The sequence below is a fragment of the Camelina sativa genome, chromosome 18, assembly GCF_030686135.1.
Source record: "Camelina sativa cultivar CO46 ecotype springtype chromosome 18, ASM3068613v1".
NCBI classification, from domain to species: Eukaryota; Viridiplantae; Streptophyta; class Magnoliopsida; order Brassicales; family Brassicaceae; genus Camelina; species Camelina sativa.
The window spans coordinates 21,415,068-21,438,458 of record NC_141897.1 but is presented as its reverse complement, the minus strand read 5'-3'; the positions used below and the strand labels follow the sequence as shown (position 1 = coordinate 21,438,458).

The window sequence follows — 23,391 nt, the reverse complement described above, 5'->3', positions numbered from 1 at the left end:
AAACCAGCTGAATAGAACAAAACTCACTAATTTTCAGGTAGACTGCTGATAACTTTTATCAAAATTAAGTTTATCGCATAGCTTTATCAGCTAGTGGTTTAAGGCTTTTGACCACAAAGTGTCTCAATGCAGGGAAAACATAGAAGGTATTGCTCTGCTTATAACCCAAAATTAGGAGTCACGAGTGTGCTTACTTGTGTAAAGCTAATGTTAGCATCCACATAAATATTTGGGCCATCCCTAGTGAAAATTGAATCATCAGCAACCTGTGAACAGAAGAAGATTAGATACTTGTAATCAAAGGAAAAATCCACATATAGTAAGATCCTACATGGGCAAGAGGGATGATAACATATAAGACTACTATGAAGCTTAAGAAGCATAAACAATCTATTTATAGGGTGAAATAAGTCTTGATTATATAGTGACCACTGGAGACAACAACAGTGTAGATTATATTTGGAATGCTGCATAGATTGTCTTATCTCTTTGGCTGAATTGATCAAAGTCAAGGTGGGTTCGATTCAAACTTGTCTAAGCACATCTCAGAAAATGTATACAAGCAAATCACATTTCTAAATTCTTTGTTTAGTATTTGCCACATATACCAGGTGGAGACAAAATAAATTCCCTAGACCTAGCGTTTTTAATTCCTGAATTTACAACACTTTTGAATTTCTCAGGAATTTAGTATTTCATCTCTGATATCTAAACTCTGAGTGGTTGTAGATATCTCTTACCATCTTTCATTTGTAAATTTCCTATATTCACAATACTCTTAACATGAAGTTTCTTATATTTAATTTGTGTATAATTTGGTTATAATAAACAGTCATTTAATTAATAGATCAACTCTTTTTATTCTTTTTAATCAATAACATATATTACGTCAAATATCAATATGCAATGAAGTAGGATTATAACACACGTTGAGGTGTATTCTACTAATTGTGATATACACATACAAACGAATAAGTGGCACGACGTATTGATTACTTTCCTTTGAACTGAACAAGTAAATAATACCTAACCAAAACAACTTTTTCTTATCTTATATAATTCTTGTATAATAAAAAGTAAGGTTCTACAAATCAATAATGGTAACACAAACAAAAACATTAAGGTCTCTATCATTGACGCTTCTCTTGTTGTTCATCGTATCTACAGTCTCCGTGACCTCAGCACTAAGAAACTTCTCGCGGGCAGCTGAAAACAATGGAGTATAGTGCGTGGCGAATAATAAAGCAACAGATCAGCAGCTACAAGACACTATAGACTGGTGTTGCAGCGACGCAGGAGGATTCCGTGATTGTTATGAACCAAATACACTAAGAGACCACGCGTCATATGTAATGAACTCGTATGACCAGGAACTTGGTAGCACCAAAAAGCAATGCACATTCAGCGGTACTGGCACTGAAGTTCATACCGACCCAAGCCATGGTGCTTGCGTTTACGTATCTTATTAACATATGCATGCATGTTGAACTTGTTAAAGCCGAAGCTCCAAATAATTTATAAAATATTATATAAGCATCAAACTTCTCTAATATCTTTTAAGATTTTATTTATGAGTCAAAACAAAAATGAAATGAAATTTAATGATAGACTAATTACACTCTGTTATTCTATATCTTTTAACATTTTGGTGCAGGGAAAATCTTATCACTTTTACTCTCTTTTTTTGGACATCATGATTCATGCAGCTTCTACTTCAGAAAAGTAAAACATAATATAAATTCTATAAATTTGGAACATAATATTTGAATTCGTGTTTTCCATGTTTTGAACAAACCGAGATATGGTAATTTCTAATCGGAAATATATATTTTTGAAATGGAACCATTTATAAAGAATTGGTGTATTGAATCTCTCTTCCCAAGAATCAGTCTTGTTTGAAAAATTCTTTAGTATATATTTCCATCTTGAAAAGTCTTTAGTATATATTTCCATGTAGTTGCAAAAACGTACCATTAACGGAAACTTACTCCATATGTAATTTCCATATCATTGTGATTCCAAATCCCTAATTTGTCTTCCGTCATAAACTCATTGATTAATTCTCCATGCATCTCTATATAAGAACCCCGTAATCACACTGAAATGATATACGCACAGCATTACATTCTTACAAAATATAATACACATGCATTACAAAAATTCTTGATCTTTTTTTTTTTGTTCCAAATGTCATCGCAGCTGTTGACGTTCTTTCTCCTTCTATCTGCTGTGGCGATTCCTGTCGTGACTAGCTACAGACAATGGTGTATGCCGTTACCAACTGCGACAGACAAACAGTTACAAGCTAATATAGATTATGTTTGTGGTGGCCAGAATGTTGACTGTACACCGATTCAGCCCGGTGGAAGTTGCTATGAACCTAATAATGTACGAGACCATGCGTCGTATGCCATGAACGCTTACTATCATAGTCATGGTCGTATCGAAAGTGCTTGCAAGTTCGCCAAAACGGGCTGTTTTGTTTTTGTCGACCCAAGTCACGGTTCATGTGTCTACTACACTTGAAGAAGTTTTTCTTTTTTAAAATATTATATGAAAAGTGCTTAACGTACTCATCGCTTTATCTTCGTATTGTTGTATCCCCAAACTAAAGATACATAATATAATTAAGGTTTCATAAAAAAAGGATATACGATTCAAATTTTTGTAGTGATGATGCCTTTTTCTTTAATGTGGTGAAGACGGAAGACATGAAAATATGAGATGGTAGTGGAATAGTGTTAATTATTGTTGAAACATGTCAAGCATGACAAAGCAACTAGTATGAATATTAGATTAAGACATGTGTAGAGCACAAGTTAAAATTCATTTTATTTATGTTGTAATTTTTATATAAAATAGAATTTATGTTATTGTTTTACAAAGTTTTTTTTGGATAAAACATTATGCAATAAAATTATATGCTAAATATGATGGCTTTAAAAAAGACACATACTTTATAAGTTTTATGTAATTCCCATGATTTTTAAAAAAATAAAAATAAAACTTTCAACATATTCATACATTTTAATATATTAATTCCATACAATTTATTCTACAAAAAATAAGAAAAAACACACAAAGAAAATATATGGCATATTTAGTCTTGAAATATAACCATAACTAGTTCTCATGATGTTTGTAGATGGTTCTTGGAAAGCGACAGATCGATATGCTGGTAGAGGATGGTTTTGTACGTCACCTAGGGGTGACGACCCTAATATGGGAGTAGCCAATTTTCGCCGTAGTCTTTCACCTCTTCATGCCGAGATTGAAGCCCTTATCTGGGCCATGCGTTGCATGATTGTGGCAGAAAACCAATATATCGTCTTTCTCACCGACTGCTCCGACTTGGTGAAGATGGTGTCTTCGCCTTCCGAGTGGCTAGCTTTTACGCCTTATCTGGAGAACATACAGGCGGACAAAGAAGAGTTTGTTTCTTTTTCATTACTCTACGTTCATCGCTCTCGGAATGGTAAAGCGGATAATCTAGCGCGACATGTTCGTTCAGTTCCGCACTTAGTTACCTATGTAAATATTATTCCTTTGTATTGGTTTGTTTGAGTCAATCTTGTATCCGGTTGTCAAAAAAAAAAAATGTTTACCAAAAAAGAAATTGAAAACCTTCTATAATCCTAATGATATATTGATATCATAATTTCTTTTTATAAATAGCAAGACAAATTCTTCATTTGAACCTCATAGTCTGCCGCTCACATAAATATTTAAATTTGGTAACAATATTATTGTTAACTATTATTAAATTTATTTTAAAATAACTAAATAGATTTTATTTTATTTTACTCACGCAATTATGATATACAAAATACTCATCAACAAAAATAAAAATAAAAAAATGGTACAGGGAAGATTTTCATAACTTTTACTTTTTACTTTTTTTTTTTTCCAAGGCATCAACTTTTAGTTTGAAGATATATGTAATGTAATAAGTTAACTAAATAAATTCCATAAAATTGGGAATTTTGTGTGTTTCCTTTTTATTTTATTTTTGTTTTGTTTAACTCAAATTTGAGTTTTTTTTTTTTTTTTTAAATATTATAATTAGGGTAAAATTAAAAGTAAAATATCTAGAAAGACGCACGAAGCTGACAAATATCTGTTTAGCTTCCGTACTTGGGGATCTGTCTCTCTGCGAAAATTGATTTAACCAAAAGAAGAACATAGATTTTTTGAGGACGAAACCATCGATAAGATCCATGTCGACGAGAGAGAGGACCAAACGTGAGTTACCTCCCGTTCAAGAGGTACCCCTTCTTCTACTACTCGGAGATCTGCTCCCATTCGATTTTTCGATTCACTCTCTCCAATTCTTGTCCTTATTTGGTTCATTCCACTCTGTTTTCTGTTACCAATTGATTTAAGGAGATAACATAGATAGATCCTTCTTAAATTTGATGTTTTTTCTTTTGATAAAAAATTCGTATTATATAATAGCATATTGATAAATTGCGGAAAGTGGTAGAGGAAGGCAACTACTATGGAGCATTGCAGATGTATAAATCTATCAGTGCCAGGTTCGTTCTTTGCTCTAATTCCTTCTAATTACCCAATTTGCTTTTTAACTTGTTGATTCTGCATTGACCCTTTTTCTGGAATTCTGGTTGGATTCAGGTAGAGCTGTTTTCATGAATTGGCTGATTATGTCTTCATTCTTATTTGGTTTTGTGATTGGATTTGATAAAAAGATAAGCTTTTTTCTTGGTTTGCAGATATGTTACGGCTCAGAGATTCTCTGAAGCTCTTGATATCCTCTTTTCAGGGGCATGTATTGAACTTGAACACGGCCTGGTATATATATATATATATATATATATCTATTTTGTACTTGAAACTTTGAGGGGGACATGTTTGTTTATCACAAATAAAGACAACATCTTTGTTTCTGTCTCCTGCACTTGTTTCTTATTACAAAAGGTAAATTCTCAGGTGAATTGTGGAGCGGACCTCGCTATTTTGTTTGTGGACACACTAGTTAAAGCCAAGTCTCCTTGCAATGATGAAACTCTTGGTTAGTTCCATCCAATATATAATTGCTTTTTAACCTATTTCAGTTTTCGGGTATACTGAATATATATTTTTCCGTCAGATCGTATCAGGGGTATGTACAAATTGTTTCCTCGGGTTCCCGTACCACCTCATTTGGTAGACGTGAGCGACGATGAAGATGTCCAAAATCTTCAAGAATCTCTTGGGGAAGCCAGATCACGTGTTGACAACTTGACTTCCTTCTTGAGAGCTGCTATTAAGTAAGCCAGAGCCATGTGTATTATTTTTTGCTTATTCAACTGGCACTGTCCATCGTTGTTTGGTGTGAACATGTATCAGTTATATCATATTTTGCTGTTTCTTCTTTCTTTTAGATGGTCTGCAGAGTTTGGGGCCCCAAGTACTGGCTATCCTGAGTTGCATGCTATGCTGGGTGATTATCTCTACACTGAGTGTCCCGAACTTGTAATCCTCTTGTACCCATTTCTTATTATAAAGTCAATACATTTTCATCTTTATTGATGAATCAATTTTTAATATGTTTCCTGCAGGACATGGTCCGGATATCTCGACATTTTGTTAGAGCTGAGGACCCTGAGAAGTTTGCGTCTATGCTGGTCAATTTTATGGGAAGGGTCAGTCTCTTCCTTTCAAATTTTTCTCATCTCTTGGTTTCTATATTAGTAGTCTTAAGTTTTAGAGTACAGTAGTTTTTGCACTGGGATAGAAAATTCAAGAATTGTCTGGATTTCAATGTAACATCTCGTAATTGAATATTACTTTACAGTGTTATCCCGGAGAAGATGACCTCGCAATTGCACGAGCAGTTCTCATGTAAGTCCATGCTTTATAACTGGATACATAGATGGCAGAGTTTGCGGGGAACTAAAGAAAGTGTATTGATTTTTTTTTTCTTGCATGATAGGTATTTATCTATGGGTAACATGAAAGATGCAAACTTTATGATGGATGAGATTAAGAGACAAGCAGAGACAAAAAATCCCGAGCTTTCGGAATCAAACCTTATCCAATTTATCTCATATCTTCTGGAAACGTTAGTTACCTACTAGGATCTTCTTCTTCCTTTAGTCTTTTCTGCTCGTTGTTGTTTACCTAAAGAAATTCGTTACTCAATACAGGTTGCAGAGGGATGCATTGCCTCTTTTCAATATGTTAAGAGTAAAATATAAGTCAAGCATAGATAGAGATCAGCTGCTTAACGAGGTATACTAGTTACTGGTTCTAAGTTCTTCAACAAAATGCAACTCTTTTCTTTGGTCTCTGCATGTTATAATCCTTGTTGATTCCATATATATCTCCTTCACTTTTGATGAAACCCGGAAATTGTGTTATATTTTGAAGTTGCTGGACGAGATTGCAGAGAGGTTTTACGGTGTGCAGCGTAAGAATCCTTTGCAAGGGATGTTTGGAGACATCTTCAAGGTAAACTAAATCCTTAATATATCTCATATCTTGATGTTACTTTGCTTAAACCATTGAAACTCTGTTTGTTCTGTGTAGATGATGGGCTGAGGAAGATGATAAAAGAGACAAGAATACTCGTTTTCAAAATAGAAAAAAAAAAATCCTTTGTGATTTGTTTACTTGGCAATGTACAAATAATGGATAGCTCTGGAGAATTCTCCAGATCATAAGTTATTTCTCTTTTCCTCAAGTGGGTGAAAGAGTTTTGTTCTTGTAACATTATACAATTTTTGTTCGTCTTCACTACATTTCAGGATAAATGAAATTGAATTCAATTTAACATTACCACCATTTGTCAAACTAAATTCCAGACACTATGGAATGGGGAGACTAGTAGGCAAATGTTTCTTTAGATTCAAAGCCTCTTGCAGTAACTATTCAAGACAGATAAATTGTGAACCCACAAAACGACAAAATAAGTATTACAGAACGTCAAGAATCTCGAACAACAGTTGAAGAAGAGAAGCAAGTACAGAGCCTTGACATGGTTGTGGCTTTAAGCAAGTTAGATTGTGCTGCATCAAGCAATGAATCAGCTTCAAGGGATTTCTCGAAACAGGACTTAGCTTCTTCCCACCTCCGTTCAGCCACAAACACAAGTCCAAGGTTGTTGTATGCAGGTGCATAACCCGGTTTGAGTTCCAACGCCTTTGAGAACATTGCTTTGGAGACTTCGTACTGCTTTTTTTGTCGATAGAGGTTCCCAAGGTTAGAGAATATCGTGTGAGCTTGATCCTCTGTTGACACAGCCAAGGCTCGCTTGTATACTTCCTCGGCTTCTGAATGTTCGTCTGATAAATGTAGTGAGATACCTAAAAGCCAACACATGAAGCTCACATAAGAGTTATGCAATGAACTTAAGAGCAATGCAAGCATCGATTTGAAGAGGGTGTTACCGAGATTTGACCACACATAGCTACATTCTCTAGATCGAACCACTGCTGCCTTGAGGTATTTTTGGGAGACCTTATATTGTTGAGAACAAAGACTATGAAGACCGAGCTGGTGCCACCGGACAGCATCTTCAGGATCTTCTGTTATAGCCTAATGTAAATAAGAAGAGAATAATGAGATTAAATAAATTTCTCAATGCGACAATATCTCTTCATTATCTATGTGTGTCTTTACTTGTGACCAAACCAGAAGAAGTGCCAATGACTTATTTAAGGAAATCAGTCTTTTATCTCTAAAATAGTCAACTCTCCCGTTTTCCTCCTATTCTACCCAACATCTGAAACTGACTTCATAAGTATCGCAACAGAGTAAGAGCATACCTGCTTTAAGCTGTACACAGCCCGCTCTTCCATCTCCGTTAAGTCATTTCGGTCAGTAACAAAAGCAGCTGCAATTTCATGCTGTGCTTTGTGAGCCATGGCAAGCCCTGCCCAAGCAATTGGAGGGTCAATTGGAACAGATTCTCCTTCTCTTATCACTGAAGCCATCTCGTTGCCAGCCCATGAAAGCTGGTCGCTTGCATCCTGAGACCTTTCCGCATCTTTGATTCGTTGGACAGCAACAGCAAATCTAGTAGCCATACAGTTGGGATCAAGCTTGGCTGCCTGAAAAATAAAAACAAGTAAATTCAATCAACCATAACCAAGACTGCTGTGTAAGCCAAAGAGTTTACAACCAGAATCTTATTATCACACAATCAGGAATACATTTTGAACACCCGCCATCAAGGTCGAATGGCTCACTTGGACAAGGTATGATTAAGCTACATAAGTCTCTTCCTCCGTCTAGTTGAATCTATGCCTATTGCAATCGAGGCCGAAGAATATGGACACAGAACCACAAGCAAATGTTCGGTAAAAACAAGAATATTCAAACCAAGGTTATCTTATATTTCATCAGATAAGATGCTAATATGCCCAACCCATTCAGAGGAACAGCGTCCACCCTAATCCTCCCAAGTAAATGTATAAAGATTGGGTACGTATGCAGGACTTTCGGGTACTTATATTGCATTACTTTCACTAAGTTCCAAATATGTCTTGAGAAAAAGTGAAACGGAAATCAAGTAAAAGAAACCTGTCTGTCTAAGATAAGGAAAACAATGAACAACCTCAAAACAAAGAAGTGAGCCAAAAGCACCTTCTCCAAACATTTGCTAGAACTTCTGTGATCACCCATCATATAATATGAATTAGCAAGATTCACCCACGTATGGGCAGACTTTGGATCTGATCTTAGAGCAGCTAAGAGACATTCCTTTGCGACATTCATACATGCCTTCTGATCTTCAGAAGCACCAGTACCACCATTAGCCCCGGCACCTGACATCAATTGAAAAAACATTTACAAGTTACAAGTGGAAAGACAGTATTACATAAGAATATTTCCCTCTACTTTTGCATGTGTACTTTGCTTAGGCAGGTTGAGAAGAAAAATTAAAGGTTCTTTGATAAGAAACAAACCAGCGACAGCTGAACTGTGTTTGCAGAGAAGCTCAGCAGCATAATTAATCAAAGCGGCAGGATGGTTATGGTCTTTCAGTACCAAATCTTGAAAACATTTTGCTGCAAGCACCATGTCGCCACTGGAAGACTTGTTCATTAGAGAGAAGTATCACGATAAGTTAGAAAATTGAGGGGAAGCAAACTCCTCACCTTTGAAGATAAGCAACTCCAAGGTTTGCAAGGCAATCATAATTGTCAGGGACAAGCGCCAACAAAGATGACAAAACCGATATGGCACTCTACAAATCAACAAAGCAGAACTATATCACACAAGGAATCACATTAATATTCAGAAAACATGGTGAAGAATATTACCATCAAACAACCAGCTTTGAGAAGCATTAAGCCAAGGGTATTCCACACGGCAGCCTGTCGAACATCTAACTTTATAGAATCCTTTAATTTTGATAGAATTTCCTCAAGTTCGTCTCCCTCAAGCTCTTTAAAAGAGTCTGTATCCCCAAAACCATCCAAAAGAATACACTACAGTGTTTACAAAAGTGAAATATTAACCTTTGTATACGGAGCTCGCAAACGCAAATACAAGACTTCAATACACTGATTCAGACACATAGATCAGATCATCACCTGTCCATGGTGAATTTGAACTAACAAGAGTAGTTCTGGTCGAGCAATTTCTGGCTCGCAACCCAGTAAGATCTCTTCAGCTTTCTCATATTCTGGTATCGCCTAAAACCCTCTAGCAGTTAAACTCAATAAAATGATAATTATGCTAAGATATATCAGTGTAGCCGCAGCTCAAGCCTACCTTTTGAGATTGGCCCAAACGTTGGAACATTAGACCAAGAATAAAATGGGCATGAGCATTTTTGGGCATCTTCCTTGCAACATGAATCAGACCCTATAAAGAGAGCAGGGTTAGCAGAATCTAAACAAAGCATCATCATCATGAAACATTAGACCAACAACCAACTGGGGATGAGTTATAAAATCATGAGCACCATCATCATACCATGAGTCGATAAAACTCACCATTTTGAGGTTACTGATTTTTTCTTCCCGGGATGCAGGGACCCCTTGATTAGACTGATCACCATCTGCATCAACTCCACAGTCAGAGGAACCCTCAATCTTACTTCTCGAGCGGCACTTCCCCACCTTGCTGCTCTTTTTGGCATCTACTTCTCCTGGTTCCACCTCCTTGCATGTTAATGTACCTCCCTCTTGAAAATTTTCCTCGTTATTCAACCTACAAACACACAGTGTCAAGTCAACCTACAACCTCCTTATAATCTCTCTGAGCTTCGTCTACCCAACAAAGCATTAAGAATCAAACCCTACTTATCCAAAAACATAAAATCCCCCATTTCTGGAGCCAGACTCCTACTGAACGATATCCAAAGTCTCCATTTTTAGCATTACGGCATAAGAAGACATCATTTTTTCTAAACTCAAAAACAAGAAATGTCTCTCAGAAATAAGTTTTCTTCCGAACAGAGAGGAAACAAAAGAATCATCTCAGCAAAAAAAATAGTTAGTCAAAAGCAACAGAAAGAAAGGTTCAGCTGAAACAAACACAACTCTGTAGAAGCAGAAGACAGATACCTAGCGATGGGAGGAGTAGGGATTTGAATGGATGAGTCAATATCATCAGCCTCAGGAGGATTGAAATTGAGGTCAGCTAAGACTACAAGCTTTGGAGGTCGAGCAAGAGGAGGCCTTTTGATAGCGGAAGAAGATGCAGAAGAGTCAACGGTCATGGGTTCGTGTTTGACGGCAATCGTCTCCGACCGGTCCATCGATGTTCTTTCTGACTTAGTGCGCCGGAAAGTTAAGTTGAGCCAAAATATAAATAAAAATCAAAAGAAAAACATTTGACAAGGGATGTGTTTGGCAACGATGATTGGTCTGTCCTCTGCTTGCACTACCCTAATCTCACGACACCCACTCAAAAAGTTCTCTTTTTTTTTTTTTTTTACAACTCTCAATATAGCAATTAATTTTTTTTATAACTTTGTTTGTTAGTAATTTATAGATTCACAAGGTTTCTCTATTCATTGTATTTTTTGGTATAACAGATTAACAATATTTTATCACTTGTTAACTTCTTTTCGTCGTCCAAAGCCAAACAAGAACAAAGACCAAGAAGAAGAGACTTCAAGGTCTTTAACAATGTAACGAAAATACATCAGAAATTAGAACACACTAAAAAGAAAAAAGATATTAGTACAAAAGACAAAAACACAATAACAAGAAAGAAACACATGAAAATATAAACATCTCATGTTTATCTACCAAACCCAATCCATACAATTTATATATATGATGATATTAATTACCATAATATATAAAGAAAGTGAGGAAAGTATATAGTAAGAGCTTACACAAACATAAGAAACTGACAAGGGAATCATTCATCATCACTCTCACTCAGTTGCAGAAATCCCAAACTCAGGAAGGATCCAGCCATTGTCCATGGCACGGCTAGCATACAACTCAAACTTCTCTTTCGCATTCGGTATATCAAGCGACAAGTCATCCAGGCTGTCTTTAACACGACCAAACCCTTTCGTCATTTGGTTAGTTGTAATCAACCCTTCACCAAAACATTCCTCAAGCAGATTCAGCAACCGATCATTCTTCTTCTCCATTGCCATCACCAAAGCTTTCTTCACTACTTCGTGGTTAAAAAACGGCATCCCTAGATCGCGGATACATTGACAAGCTTCTGACGTTACTCCTCCTGTTTCGTATTCTTCTAAAAGTTTCAAGATTTTGTCCTTTGCATCTTCCACTATCCATCCGGTTCCACCACCCCAGCTTCTCAGGAGTCTCTCTCCTGCGTGTCGGGCTGAGATAAGAGACCTGGCTGAGCGGACTGTTTCGCTTCCGGTTGATTTTGGAGGTAGCTTGGTTGAGATCTCTTCAAGGTTAAGTGGAACTAAGACGTCGTCAATCACAGCTCTAGCTAAAAACAGGGCAAGTTCGTTTGATGCGTCCATGATGTCTAAAGCTGTGTCTTCTGCGGATTGCAGGAGCATAATGAAACCGTTTATGAAATCTTCGGTTGAAAATAACTCCATGTGAAGAGCAGAAAGAAGAACCGAAGCCATTTCCTTTTCTCTGTTTTTCCTATCTAGAGCAAGATTTATGAGCCTCTTCAGAAACACTGGGTTATATTCAGGTGTCCCTAAATCTTGAAGACTGCGGATTAGCTCAGGAATGTCATCAGATAAGAAATATTCCTGAATTATGTTCACTGTATCCTTCTTGTACTCTTTTAGCTTTCCGTCTTCACTTGATTTCCTTTCATCTTGATCAGAGGTTACCTTAAATGAATCATCAAGCCAGCCTCCAGAAATAGCCTTTGGAACGATAGAATTAAACAGCTTTTTGGCAGATGGGATATCTAGAGCAAGGTCATCAAGACTCTCTGCTACTCGGTAGAATCCCTTCACCATTTGACTCGAACTGATCAGACCTTCTTCAGCAGCTTCGTTCAACAGCTTTAGTATAAGTGACTCAGCGGTTTGAGATTCCATAGCAAGAACCAAACCCCTCTTCGCGACCTCGTGATGGAAAAATGAGACGCCTAATTCCCTGATGCATCTACAAGCTTCGTAAGTGTCTCCGTTTTCCACGTATTCCTGTAAGATTTCAGATATCTTTTTCTTCGTTTCTTCTACTGTAGTGTGAGTACTACCTCCCCACTTCTTCTCCAGTAGTTCTGCATGGTGAGGAGCTGAGAGATAGCTCTTCTCTGCAGTCACAATTACCTGAAACCCTTTGGAAGATTCTGGAAGAATTTTCTTACATCTAGTCAGAAAAACCGGAGGGAGAATTTCGTCAACGATAGCCCGTGCAATAAACAATGCAAGGACATTAACAGCATCAAGAATGTCCACTGCTAGGTCATCCACAGATCTGAGAAGTCTAATAAACCCATCCCTAATTTGATCAGGTAAAATGACATCAACATACAATGCAGAGAGTAGCACTGAAGCCATTTCCTTCTCCTTATCGTGCCTGTCCATGGCCATAGAAACAAGTCGCTTGGTAAAGTAAGGATGATATTCACTTGAACCAAGTTCCCTGAGGTCAGATGCCGCCACTTTCACATCCCCGGTGCTAAAGTATTCCTCAATGATGGAAACTACAGCCTTTTTGTAATCATCCAACGGGTCTGAGACAGGTGAATCAACAAGTCCATCATATGCGTCCTGTTAAATTGTGTATATGAATCACAAACGCATAAGTCAAACTACTAGAAGAGTATATTTGGATCAGCTAATGCTAAATATAAAATTCCTAACAAACAAGAAAAGTATCCAACACAAAATAAAGGCGTAAAGTAAGTACCTCTCCACTATCGTAATTTGGATCATTCTTATCAATACAGCAGTCACCGTCATCAGTGTCAAGAAGCTTCCCCAAGTTCCTTTTCCACCAGCACCATCTGCAGATATCAAGACCACATAAGTAAACCATAACACCTACACACCTGAACTCTTTTACTGAAAACTTAAGTCTAGAAACTGCTTTCATTCATGAAAGGGAACTGATAAATAGTCATCTCCCTCACTACAAAGCATATATTTGCCAAGAACAAGGTTCAAAAAAGTTCAAGTTTTTTTACCCTTCTTGACACGAATATGCTTCCCGGAGTGTGTCCTTCGCACATGCCTCAATGGAATCCCAGCTACTGGCCCTTTACCACCAGTGGGTGACTTAATGTTCAAATCAGCAAACAGAGTATGGGATTTCGGCGATGATGACAAACTTTCAGCATTCTGAGTTGCTATTTCAAGCTTTTTCCATTGTCCATCAGTCAAAATTCCCTCACTCGATGCCATCTGTAACAATAAAACGATCATTAACTCATACACCAAAGATCTCAAACAAACAAAAAAAAAACTCATAATCACTGAAAACCAAAGAGAAAAATTGACTATTTCCCCCAAACCCCTTATAACGATCAGCAAGAACATGAGGTATCGCTACGAAATTTCATCCCTTTATCAGTAAACAACACTGATAAAACCAAGAACAACAAACCCATAAACTGTCAAATCACAAGAACACACACAAGTGATATTTCCAAGATTCTACACGAGAGACCTTAAAGAACTGTTCAAAAAGAATAAATCGATTGAAGTAAACAAAACACCACAAAGACGTATGTCTACAAGTTTCAACTATAAAAACAACAAAATCTAATCTTTCATGCCTGTGATCGCAAGAATACAATTCCAAATCGTGAAACAAAGTCAAGACAGGAAATATCGAGCCAAGACAGGAAAGACAAGTAATCGGATCTCCAGCACCGGTAACCAAAAAAGAAAACGACCGGAAAAGTATCAACGTCAAGTAAACAAATCGAGAGTAGAAGATAACGAACGATCAATCGAATCGCAAAGATTCAAAAAAGTCACCGATTCCTTAGACAACGACGAGAGAGGATTTGGATTAGGATCACCCAAAAAAAAATCACACAAAACAATAAAATAAAGCTTAGTGTTCTCTTTGTTTATATATGATGAGACACGTCATCAACGATGTACGTGGAGGGCTTAGATATTTCCTTTTTTCTAATTTTTGTTTATCCACAACAATGGGCCGTGTTGGATATATTCAGCCCATTTAATTAGATATTTTGGGCTGAATATAAAAAGTTGTAAGCTTGCATGGAATGATTTACATCACGTCATTATGGCATCATGTACATATAGTCTTTAAAAGAGAGATATGGATAATTTTATTATAGATTTTTTTTTAAGAACTTAATCCGTTTTGAAGATTATGATTCGATTGATAAACTTTAATTTTGTTTCGTTATTTTAGTGAATGTAATGTATGGAAATTATATGTTAGAACACTGATGAATGAGTAGAAGAAGTTGGCAAGTAGTTTTCAAGCAAAACCGGTCACATGCCTTCTGTCTGGATTAAGTCTCTGTTTTTCTGATCCGACGGTTCCTTTTACATCTACCACCTTAAATTAAAATCGAACGTCTCTAGTGGTTTATAGAAATGTCAATTCTCTGATCTCGCTTATTTTTTTTCTTGTTTTCTGAAACAAGACAAGTCAATTTTCGCAAGGAAAAAAATGAAATCTGAATTGATGGCATATGGAAGAGAAGACTTTTGAGGGTGAGCATTTGTTCGAAACAGTCATTTGGATTACTTTGATAATCCAAATGATAAAGCTTCGTTTTGACGATGAGAATACCTAAGCTAATGTAAAACTCAATTTAATATATGGTTGAATTAGATATGATCGATCATACTCAATGATTACTGAACTTGCTGCTTAGTCTAATGCGATCTTTTTGTACTTTATTAATCATGTGAAACATAGTAAAAAAAAAAGATATGTTATAGACTTATAGTTATAAGTATATATTTTAGCATTTCAGCTTTGAGAACATTCTGATACAACCAAAAAAAAACAAGAACATTAATGTCGGTTCTCGATCTTTGTCACGTACGAGAAACATAATCATTTACTACTAATCGAATGAATGTCCAAAACTTTCTAAAATTTTAGAAGATACAAAAATTTGCTATTGATTGATTTCTGCAATTGATGTACGAAATACACAGATTTTGCTTAAATGTATGATAAAATCACTTGACTAAAACTCATGATCGACTATAGGAGATAAAATGTCGGTGACTCATATAATTGTATAAGTTATTAAAAAGTGTGGAAGATATATATAGTGATGCTGATGCAAGTACTTCCCATGTGCATTGATTGTCATCAATACAAAATTTTTAAACCAGCCAAAAAAAATCAAAACAAGTCTGATTGTTGGACATGAATATACAATTTCTTATTAAATGGTTATAAATATTTTTATGAAATTATTATATGAGCGTAATTTATTGAAAGATTGGACTCGAAGTCGAAGCACATGGTTCGGTGGTCCCAAAATCAAACCTCTATGGGCCAGTGTCAGCTCAGTTCTTCTATTCCATTGTTTTTGGTGGGTCTTCTTTTTTCTTTTATATACTTTTCCTGCAAACAACAAAATATTTTTGAGACACAAAAATAAATCACTGAAAGAAAAAAAAAACTAACACTCTAAAGATAAATTTATCAAATATTTCATCTTATTGTAACAATAAGATACTTGTATCCTGTGGTAGCCACGCCCGGTCAAGAGGATAAGCTGCCATCAACCCTATATCTGTGTTTTTCTAAAGTTTATCTTAAGTAATACAAGTAATTCACACATTTTTAAAAGCTAGTGTTATTATGGGTTATATGATGATCAGCTAATCTTTTAACTTTAAGAAAAAGAATACAGTATGAGCTAACTGTTAGGCTATTAATTATAGTTCAACGGTAAAGTTATAATAAATGTACAAAACTAAACCGTATTACTAAAAGTACACTAACACACTGTTGACTTTTGCTTCACCCTACATAAGTGTTCACCAACATTTATCTTTAAGTTCGTTGAGATTTAATAACGATCGAGTTCTGTTTCTTTCTCCAAGCTACGTGACAATTGCGCTAACTGTTAACCTGCATGTTAATTGTTACATAGTGATGCGTAATGAGCCCTATTTCTTCTTCTCTAAATGACTTAGGTTGATTCCATTCTCACACGCTAAACCAAATAAGAAGAGGAAAAAGCTAAAAGCAAGGGTGGGTCCAATTAAACATCAAGTTGCATGCGCAATAAATCACCCGAAGTGTTTTATATGCTATATAGCCTCTAGCTTTGCTTTGTCTTTCTTCCTTCACTCATATGTTTCGTCCCAACTCTTCTTCCTGTACCTTAAAAAAAACTTATCAACAACAAATAGCCAATAAACGCAATGCTACATTCTTCTTCATATATATCCTTCACACTTCTTGTCTTTTTCTTATGCTGCATTTTGTTCTCCATGCTCGCTTCGTCTTTGCCCGTTTCCGACCCTGAGCTCGTTGTCGAGGAAGTACACAGGTACTGTTACAAAAAAATGTAACACGTACGTTGGTATTTACTCCAATGTTTCGCTTGAGATATTGTTTCCATGCTCTTTTTGTTGAAGGCTAATTACGATCTTCATCACAAACTGACTTGTTGTTACTCTATTGATGCATTAATAGCTGTGACCACTAATTATGAGTGCGCCTAATTACGTACGTCCAGAACAATTAATGCTAATAAATTATCTGTTGGTTAATTAATTCTTAAGGAAAGTAAATGAGTCGATGTCAAGAAGGAAGCTAGGGTTCTTCTCTTGCGGGACAGGTAATCCAATCGATGATTGTTGGCGATGCGACAAGGATTGGGAGAAAAACCGAAAACGGTTGGCCGATTGCGGAATCGGTTTTGGCAAAAACGCAGTTGGTGGTCGTGATGGTGAAATCTACGTGGTGACTGATCCAGGAAACGACGATCCAGTAAACCCTAAACCGGGAACACTAAGATACGCGGTCATTCGAGATGAACCGCTCTGGATCATTTTTAACCGAGACATGACGATCCAACTAAAAGAAGAACTCATAATGAATTCTTTCAAAACCTTAGACGGACGAGGAGCCTCCGTACACATCTCTGGTGGGCCGTGTATAACCATACAATATGTGACCAACATCATCATCCATGGTTTACACATACATGATTGCAAGCAAGGAGGGAATACGTACGTACGTGACTCACCAGAGCATTACGGGTGGAGAACGATATCAGACGGTGATGGTGTGTCCATCTTCGGAGGGAGCCACGTGTGGGTTGATCATTGCTCGCTCTCGAATTGCAACGATGGGTTGATTGATGCGATTCGTGGATCAACGGCTATAACGATCTCTAACAATTATTTGACGCATCACAACAAGGTTATGCTATTGGGACATAGCGATACGTATGAACAAGACAAGAATATGCAAGTCACTATCGCTTTTAACCATTTCGGAGAAGGCCTCGTCCAAAGAATGCCAAGGTATTTTATCGAAAATAGAATTTTTATATTTAGTATACTTATATATGTGGATATATGTGTAACCAACTATAAAAAGTCAAGTATATATTGTCGGTTGGACATACTCTTAAAAGAAATAGCAAAGCCAAAAAATACAACAAAACTAAACTTTAATACGTTTTTCCTTTATCTAGATCTAAGATAGATCAACCGAAATAAGTATGCTGTCTAAATCAATTGAAAAACAGTTGGGGTTAGTTGAGCTAATAATTTTAACCTTATATGTAGATCAGTATCAGATAGATAAGTTACTCTATAGTCTATAAGTAGAACATGAAAATTAATTTTAACAAACTAATTAATGTGAAGTTTTGTGAATATAGGTGTAGACATGGATATTTCCATGTGGTGAACAATGACTATACACATTGGGAAATGTATGCAATTGGAGGAAGTGCTAATCCTACCATCAACTCTCAAGGCAACCGTTTTCTTGCTCCTGATGACTCTGATAGCAAAGAGGTAACAAAACACGAAGATGCGCCCGAAAGCGAATGGCAAAGCTGGAATTGGAGATCCGAAGGAGATCTAATGCTTAACGGTGCATTTTTCACGTATTCTGGCGCTGGACCAACTAAATCGTCAAGCTATTCAAAAGCTTCAAGCCTAGCCGCGAGACCATCCTCTCATGTTGGTGAAATAACTGTAGCTTCGGGTGCACTCAGCTGCAAAAGGGGTTCCCGCTGCTGATCATAGCCCACCAACGTGTATGTGTGCCCCGTGAGCGTGTGTATATATACATACATATAATTATTGAAATCCGATCCAGCACTTGAAAGCTAAGTATGTAATAATCTTGATGGCAAAGTGACAAAAGTGCTTATTACATTTTATCGTTGTGTCGGCAGAAGACTTATTTCACTCGGTAAAACTTAGAACTATATATAGCTCAACACACTTATAAACTGTGTATACTATTTTTTTTTTTAACTAATACTCTCGTTTCAAAAGGTATGTCGTTCTAGAGTTAGTGTTTGAAAAAATTACATTTATAATTATGTGACTTTTCAAACTAAATTCCAATTATATCCCTTATTTAAAACTAAGAACATATGCATTTAAGTTATTAATATGATTTAATTAGTGGTATAGTATTAAAAAGGGATATGTTTGGAACTTTCTGAACGTAAGAAGAATCTGAAGATGTTTGAAATGAGTTAAAAAGACACTTTCATAAAATAGATGATGTATTTAAAACGACTTGTTAATTAACTCACATATATATATGCATGTTACATATTTCTCAATATGATAATACATATGGAATTACGTCCATTAAGGAAAAACTATGATGTTTAGCATTAAGTCGTGTGAACCGAATCAAACAGCCCACATCTAATATCCAACATGATAACATAATTATATAGAAAAACACAAGAAGGGTAAAACAAATCACCGGATAAATTCGATTCGGTTCACCTCTTAAAAATTAGTTTATTTAGTAACAGAAATACTAACCATAACAATTAACAACTATGGTTCGTTAATAAGTTATCGGGTGTACAAATAAGCACAAGCCTTTCTAAAACATATATTGAATTGAGAGGCAAGCAGAATATATCAACGCATACAATAAAAATGAATTATATAGCTATTCACACCATAATAGTATTAGTCTATGTTATATCAGTTTCTATCGTCCATGCCGGAAATATTACCGCGGTTATAGCGTTCGGAGATTCGATACTCGATACGGGCAACAACAATAATCTCTTCACTCTAACTAAGGTTAATTTCTATCCGTATGGAAGAGATTTTGTAACTCGGATACCCACAGGAAGATTTGGCAATGGAAGGATTCCTACAGATTTAATTGGTAATTTCTTTTGCAATAAGGAAAAATAATATTTTCACCATTTTTTTTTATTAAGAAGTGAATTCATCATTCAAATTTTGTTTTTTGGGGTGAAATATGAATGCAGCCGAAGGTTTGGGAATAAAGAATATTGTACCAGCTTATCGTAGCCCATTCCTTCAACCCAATGATATCTTAACCGGTGTTAGTTTTGCTTCTGGTGGTTCCGGTTTAGATCCAATGACCGCCAGAATTCAGGTTTTAAACTAATTAAGATATGATGTGATTAGCTTTTTTCATCTAATAATCTATGTTGACTAATAATTTCATATTTATTATAAAAATAAAATAAAATAGGGAGTGATTTGGGTGCCAGACCAGTTAAATGACTTCAAAGCTTACATAGCAAAGCTAAATGGCATCACAGGAGATGAAGAGAAAACAAGATCAATCATATCGAATGCGGTATTTGTTATTTCCGCTGGAAATAACGATATTGCCATCACATATTTTACAAATCCAGCAAGAAACATTCGATACACTATCTTCTCATACACTGACTTGATGATTTCATGGACTCAATCATTCATAAAGGTCTAATACTTTTGCGAGAGTTAATTCCGAATTTACATAATTTGACATAAAATTTTATAATTTTTTGATCATATGAAAAAAAATATATGTATTGATATAGGAATTATATAATTTGGGAGCAAGAAAATTTGCAATTATGGGAACATTACCATTGGGTTGCTTGCCAGGAGCAAGTAATGCTCTTGGAGGGTTATGTCTAGAACCCACAAACGCAGTGGCTAGACTTTTTAACCAGAAGCTAGCTAACGAAGTCAACAGCCTCAATACGTTGCTCCCAGGTTCTCGTTCGATCTACGTCGACATGTATAATCCTCTTCTTGAACTCGTGAAAAACCCTCTAAAATCAGGTAGACTTTTTAAATCACCAAAATCTTAAACAATTTTTTTTTTTTAATATTAAAGCTGTATATGAATGGTTAAGCTATATGAAGCGAAAGAGAGAGACCAAAAACATAGTACAAAAGTGTAACCTGTTTTTTGGTAGGTTTTATAGAGTGTAAAAAAACTTTTGGTTTCTTTTAGGATTTACCTCGCCAACTAGGCCTTGCTGTTGTGCTCCGGCGGCTCCTGTGCCATGCTTGGATGCATCTCGTCATGTGTTTTGGGACATTGGACATCCTTCGGAGAGGGCTTATCAGACTATTATTCCTCCGATTATCCAACAAATCCAACAAAGCTTCGCTTGATTTGGGTCTCTTCGTCTATTCGACAATTATCTAAATTGTTGTCAACATTTAAACAACAGTTATTCTATTTATGTGTATTGTGTATATAAAATATTTCTTCTTTTTTTTTTTAAGTGTTAAATATTGCTTATCCTGTTTTCTCTATGTATAGAACTATAGATATACAATCGTTGTTTTCATACTCCAAGTCCCATGCCTTTTAAATATTTTCTTCAAATTTTGGGCCCTATTGAAAGGGTTAGACCCAATTCCTACGGAGCTTACTTGTAAATTACACACAGCTTCGACAAAGTAAAGTGTTATCTAATCATAAATGAAGCCCACAAATTTGTTTTTTTTTCCTTCTTTGTTAGATAATTGTGATCAGCCAAATTTGTTAGATAATTGACTTTAAAAGGCTAGAATTTGTGATCATCCAATTATCTTTTATTTTATTCTACTTTAGTTTATTTATTTTGTGGTATTTTCAATTATAAAAATATAAACATATCCGATTAGCATAAAAGTTTAGAAGAAAGAAAAGAAAAAAAAGTTTCCAAATAGTAAGGAGTCAGCGCCTCGTCGACGATTTTGGCTCCGAAGACCAAGGGAGGGGTGGTCAGGTCAACGGTCACCCTGGTTTGTGAATTGGTCAACCATCCTATTTATGTGTTAAGCATCTTTTTATTTTCCTTTTTTGTTTGAACGTTTTTTTTTTCAAAAATTAATAGGAAATACACATATACAGACTGTCACTACAAATATTTAGTAGATTTCTACCATTTTTATTAGGGTTAAGTGCATTCATGATACTTTGCAAATATAAAATATATATCCAAAAGTCCAAACTCTAAGGATAAGATCGGAGTACTATAAGTCTATAACATACACATCAATGTCCAGTGCTTCAAAGAGTGATCAAGTGGAATATAAACAGTTTAGAATTAGAAAGTGTTCAGTAATATTTTAATCCCCAAGTGCTAAAATCTGTTAGGAAGAATCTTGTCTATGGATCCTCAATCCAATACCTGGTGTAGGGATCGGCTCTTTGAGCATTTCGATCTTGTGGATATTTCCTTGATAGAGGCTATTCCTTTTAGTAGTCTTCCGATGGCAGACTTTTTCGGGTGGCATTTTACAAAATCCAAGAAATACACGGTTAAATCAGGGTATGAAATGGTACAGCAGGATATCTCTAATACTTTTCAGGCCATTGGGTGTGGTCCAGAGATTACCTCTCTTCTTGCTAGGGTTTGGCAGGTTCGCTGTCCCCCCAAAATAAAGCATTTCATGTGGCTTTCATGTGGCAAGTATTAACGGGTTGTGTCTCGGTCTCTGCTAATCTGAGTAAGCGGGGTATAAAGTGTGACGTTGGCTGCACGAGGTGTGGGGCGGATGTGGAAACCATAAATCATGCTATTTTTGTGTGTCCGCCAGTCCGGCAAGCATGGGCTTTGGCCCATGTACCTGTGGGTCCCTTGCTTTTCCCGACAGAATCCATTTATGCTAATGTTGATCACTTTCTTGGGCCTTCGAATCCGGGTTCCCAGGTTGAGGTTTTCCCTTGGCTGATGTGGTATATTTGGAAAGCTAGGAATGCTCAGGTGTTTGAGAATCAAACGGAACGACCAGACGATATTGTGAGAGTGGCGCAGGGGGAAGCTTCCTCCTGGTTGCAAGCACAAGTGGAAGATGTGGTTGAGGAGGATTCCTTCTCCCCCGTGGTCCCTTCTCTTCGATTGTGCGGGCGAACCCCTCCTCTTTCTCTGGTTTATTCTGGGTATAGGTGCTTTGTGGATGGCTCTTGGAAAGAGTCTAATGATTTTGCAGGTGCAGGATGGGTCGGTACTTCCTTCCACATGACGTCACCCCTTCTTGGCGCTACTAATTACCGGCGAAGTCTCTCTCTGTTACATGCCGAGGTGGAAGCTTTCATTTGGGCAATGCGGTGTATGATTGGCTACGATTTTCGAGATGTGGTTTTATTACTGACAATGCGGATTTGGTGAAGATGGTGTCTTCCCCTAACGACTGGCCGGCTTTCGCAACATATTTGGATGGTATCAAGACTGATCGAGAGGAGTTCTCTTTTTTGTCTTTATTTCATATTTCACGTAATGCAAATGTAAAAGCGGATTCTTTGGCACGCCAAGCGCGCCTATCTCCGCATCATGTTTTGTTTGTAAACAATTTTCCCCCAAATTGGCTCACTTGAGCTGATTTCTTTTGTTGTAAAAAAAAAAAAATCTTGTTACATGAAATCATCAAATCCATTAGTTTATTAACACTTTTCACTTTTGTCTTCCGTGGAAACTTATCCACAAGTTTTGGATTTTGATGTTTCGTTTTCTTAAAGAGCCATTTGTGAATACTTAAAGGTTATAACAACAACATGAGTAATTTATCCAACATATACATACTTGTAGACTTAATAAAAGGATAACAAC

The 23,391-nt window shown here is 36.4% G+C and overlaps 6 protein-coding genes and 3 pseudogenes across 11 annotated transcripts; 7 read left to right on the top strand and 2 right to left on the bottom strand.

Moving 5' to 3' along the window:
• Positions 1-1,097: 1,097 nt before the first annotated feature.
• On the top strand, positions 1,098-1,469 carry LOC104762462 (major pollen allergen Ole e 10-like; annotated as a pseudogene).
• Positions 1,470-2,111: 642 nt separating this feature from the next.
• Positions 2,112-2,872, top strand: LOC104762461 (major pollen allergen Ole e 10 pseudogene; annotated as a pseudogene). The gene has a single exon (XR_015589362.1). The product of XR_015589362.1 is annotated as a major pollen allergen Ole e 10 pseudogene (transcript).
• A 263-nt stretch (positions 2,873-3,135) lies between these two features.
• On the top strand, positions 3,136-3,564 carry LOC147923125 (uncharacterized). Its single transcript, XM_087497922.1, has one exon. It carries the CDS (start codon positions 3,136-3,138, stop codon positions 3,562-3,564), a length of 429 nt encoding a protein of 142 aa, XP_087354048.1.
• Positions 3,565-4,065: 501 nt separating this feature from the next.
• LOC104762459 (protein GET4) lies at positions 4,066-6,777 on the top strand. 2 transcript variants are annotated; one of them, XM_010485743.3, is made up of 12 exons: positions 4,066-4,265; positions 4,456-4,535; positions 4,731-4,809; positions 4,948-5,029; positions 5,108-5,267; positions 5,382-5,472; positions 5,559-5,642; positions 5,795-5,841; positions 5,933-6,061; positions 6,147-6,231; positions 6,370-6,450; positions 6,529-6,777. In XM_010485743.3, the coding sequence occupies exons 1-12, from the start codon at positions 4,218-4,220 to the stop codon at positions 6,538-6,540; spliced, it is 978 nt and encodes a 325-aa protein (XP_010484045.1). In that variant the 5' UTR covers positions 4,066-4,217; the 3' UTR covers positions 6,541-6,777. The 2 variants fall into 2 exon arrangements, with proteins under 2 accessions (XP_010484045.1, XP_087356241.1); XM_087500115.1 differs by having other exon boundaries at positions 6,370-6,561.
• Positions 6,778-6,823: 46 nt separating this feature from the next.
• Positions 6,824-10,873, bottom strand: LOC104762460 (uncharacterized). Of its 3 annotated transcripts, none has more exons than XR_015589384.1 (11): positions 10,518-10,873; positions 9,945-10,161; positions 9,721-9,813; positions 9,540-9,641; positions 9,267-9,434; positions 9,102-9,190; positions 8,910-9,031; positions 8,558-8,768; positions 7,767-8,051; positions 7,389-7,536; positions 6,824-7,304 (listed from the first exon to the last, which is right to left on the bottom strand). XR_015589384.1 is itself a non-coding variant. In XM_010485744.3 (11 exons), exons 1-11 carry the CDS (start codon positions 10,709-10,711, stop codon positions 6,925-6,927), a joined length of 1,980 nt encoding a protein of 659 aa, XP_010484046.2. In that variant the 5' UTR covers positions 10,712-10,873; the 3' UTR covers positions 6,824-6,924. The 3 variants fall into 3 exon arrangements, 2 of the variants coding, with proteins under 2 accessions (XP_010484046.2, XP_087356239.1); XM_010485744.3 differs by having other exon boundaries at positions 8,587-8,768; XM_087500113.1 differs by having other exon boundaries at positions 8,587-8,768; positions 9,540-9,631; positions 10,518-10,784.
• Positions 10,874-11,181: 308 nt separating this feature from the next.
• On the bottom strand, positions 11,182-14,550 carry LOC104762458 (MA3 DOMAIN-CONTAINING TRANSLATION REGULATORY FACTOR 1 pseudogene; annotated as a pseudogene). The gene is made up of 4 exons (XR_015589385.1): positions 14,140-14,550; positions 13,549-13,765; positions 13,272-13,368; positions 11,182-13,132 (listed from the first exon to the last, which is right to left on the bottom strand). The product of XR_015589385.1 is annotated as an MA3 DOMAIN-CONTAINING TRANSLATION REGULATORY FACTOR 1 pseudogene (transcript).
• A 1,975-nt stretch (positions 14,551-16,525) lies between these two features.
• LOC104762456 (putative pectate lyase 22) lies at positions 16,526-18,721 on the top strand. Its single transcript, XM_010485742.3, has 3 exons — positions 16,526-16,869; positions 17,105-17,851; positions 18,214-18,721. The coding sequence occupies exons 1-3, from the start codon at positions 16,742-16,744 to the stop codon at positions 18,578-18,580; spliced, it is 1,242 nt and encodes a 413-aa protein (XP_010484044.1). The 5' UTR covers positions 16,526-16,741; the 3' UTR covers positions 18,581-18,721.
• Positions 18,722-19,427: 706 nt separating this feature from the next.
• Positions 19,428-21,146, top strand: LOC104729048 (GDSL esterase/lipase At5g63170-like). The gene is made up of 5 exons (XM_087500114.1): positions 19,428-19,706; positions 19,813-19,943; positions 20,043-20,279; positions 20,380-20,626; positions 20,802-21,146. The coding sequence occupies exons 1-5, from the start codon at positions 19,469-19,471 to the stop codon at positions 20,963-20,965; spliced, it is 1,017 nt and encodes a 338-aa protein (XP_087356240.1). The 5' UTR covers positions 19,428-19,468; the 3' UTR covers positions 20,966-21,146.
• An 806-nt stretch (positions 21,147-21,952) lies between these two features.
• LOC147923124 (uncharacterized) lies at positions 21,953-22,953 on the top strand. Its single transcript, XM_087497921.1, has 2 exons — positions 21,953-22,204; positions 22,309-22,953. Exons 1-2 carry the CDS (start codon positions 21,953-21,955, stop codon positions 22,951-22,953), a joined length of 897 nt encoding a protein of 298 aa, XP_087354047.1.
• The last annotated feature ends 438 nt before the right edge of the window (positions 22,954-23,391 follow it).

Excerpts from the sequence above, each read along its gene's own strand:
- LOC147923125 (XM_087497922.1), top strand. The coding sequence starts at position 3,136 with ATGTTTGTAGATGGTTCTTGGAAAGCGACAGATCGATATGCTGGTAGA.
- LOC104762459 (XM_010485743.3), top strand. The coding sequence starts at position 4,218 with ATGTCGACGAGAGAGAGGACCAAACGTGAGTTACCTCCCGTTCAAGAG. Across the intron at positions 4,810-4,947 it reads TTGAACTTGAACACGGCCTG|GTGAATTGTGGAGCGGACCT; the intron begins GTATATATATAT and ends GTAAATTCTCAG. Across the intron at positions 5,268-5,381 it reads TTCTTGAGAGCTGCTATTAA|ATGGTCTGCAGAGTTTGGGG; the intron begins GTAAGCCAGAGC and ends TCTTTCTTTTAG.
- LOC104762460 (XM_010485744.3), bottom strand. The coding sequence starts at position 10,711 with ATGGACCGGTCGGAGACGATTGCCGTCAAACACGAACCCATGACCGTT. Across the intron at positions 8,769-8,909 it reads ACACAGTTCAGCTGTCGCTG|GTGCCGGGGCTAATGGTGGT; the intron begins GTTTGTTTCTTA and ends AATTGATGTCAG. Across the intron at positions 8,052-8,586 it reads CTAGCAAATGTTTGGAGAAG|GCAGCCAAGCTTGATCCCAA; the intron begins GTGCTTTTGGCT and ends TTTATTTTTCAG.
- LOC104762456 (XM_010485742.3), top strand. The coding sequence starts at position 16,742 with ATGCTACATTCTTCTTCATATATATCCTTCACACTTCTTGTCTTTTTC. Across the intron at positions 16,870-17,104 it reads GTTGTCGAGGAAGTACACAG|GAAAGTAAATGAGTCGATGT; the intron begins GTACTGTTACAA and ends TTAATTCTTAAG. Across the intron at positions 17,852-18,213 it reads CTCGTCCAAAGAATGCCAAG|GTGTAGACATGGATATTTCC; the intron begins GTATTTTATCGA and ends TTGTGAATATAG.
- LOC104729048 (XM_087500114.1), top strand. The coding sequence starts at position 19,469 with ATGAATTATATAGCTATTCACACCATAATAGTATTAGTCTATGTTATA. Across the intron at positions 19,707-19,812 it reads GATTCCTACAGATTTAATTG|CCGAAGGTTTGGGAATAAAG; the intron begins GTAATTTCTTTT and ends ATATGAATGCAG. Across the intron at positions 20,627-20,801 it reads GAAAAACCCTCTAAAATCAG|GATTTACCTCGCCAACTAGG; the intron begins GTAGACTTTTTA and ends GGTTTCTTTTAG.
- LOC147923124 (XM_087497921.1), top strand. The coding sequence starts at position 21,953 with ATGGATCCTCAATCCAATACCTGGTGTAGGGATCGGCTCTTTGAGCAT. Across the intron at positions 22,205-22,308 it reads TTCTTGCTAGGGTTTGGCAG|TGTGACGTTGGCTGCACGAG; the intron begins GTTCGCTGTCCC and ends CGGGGTATAAAG.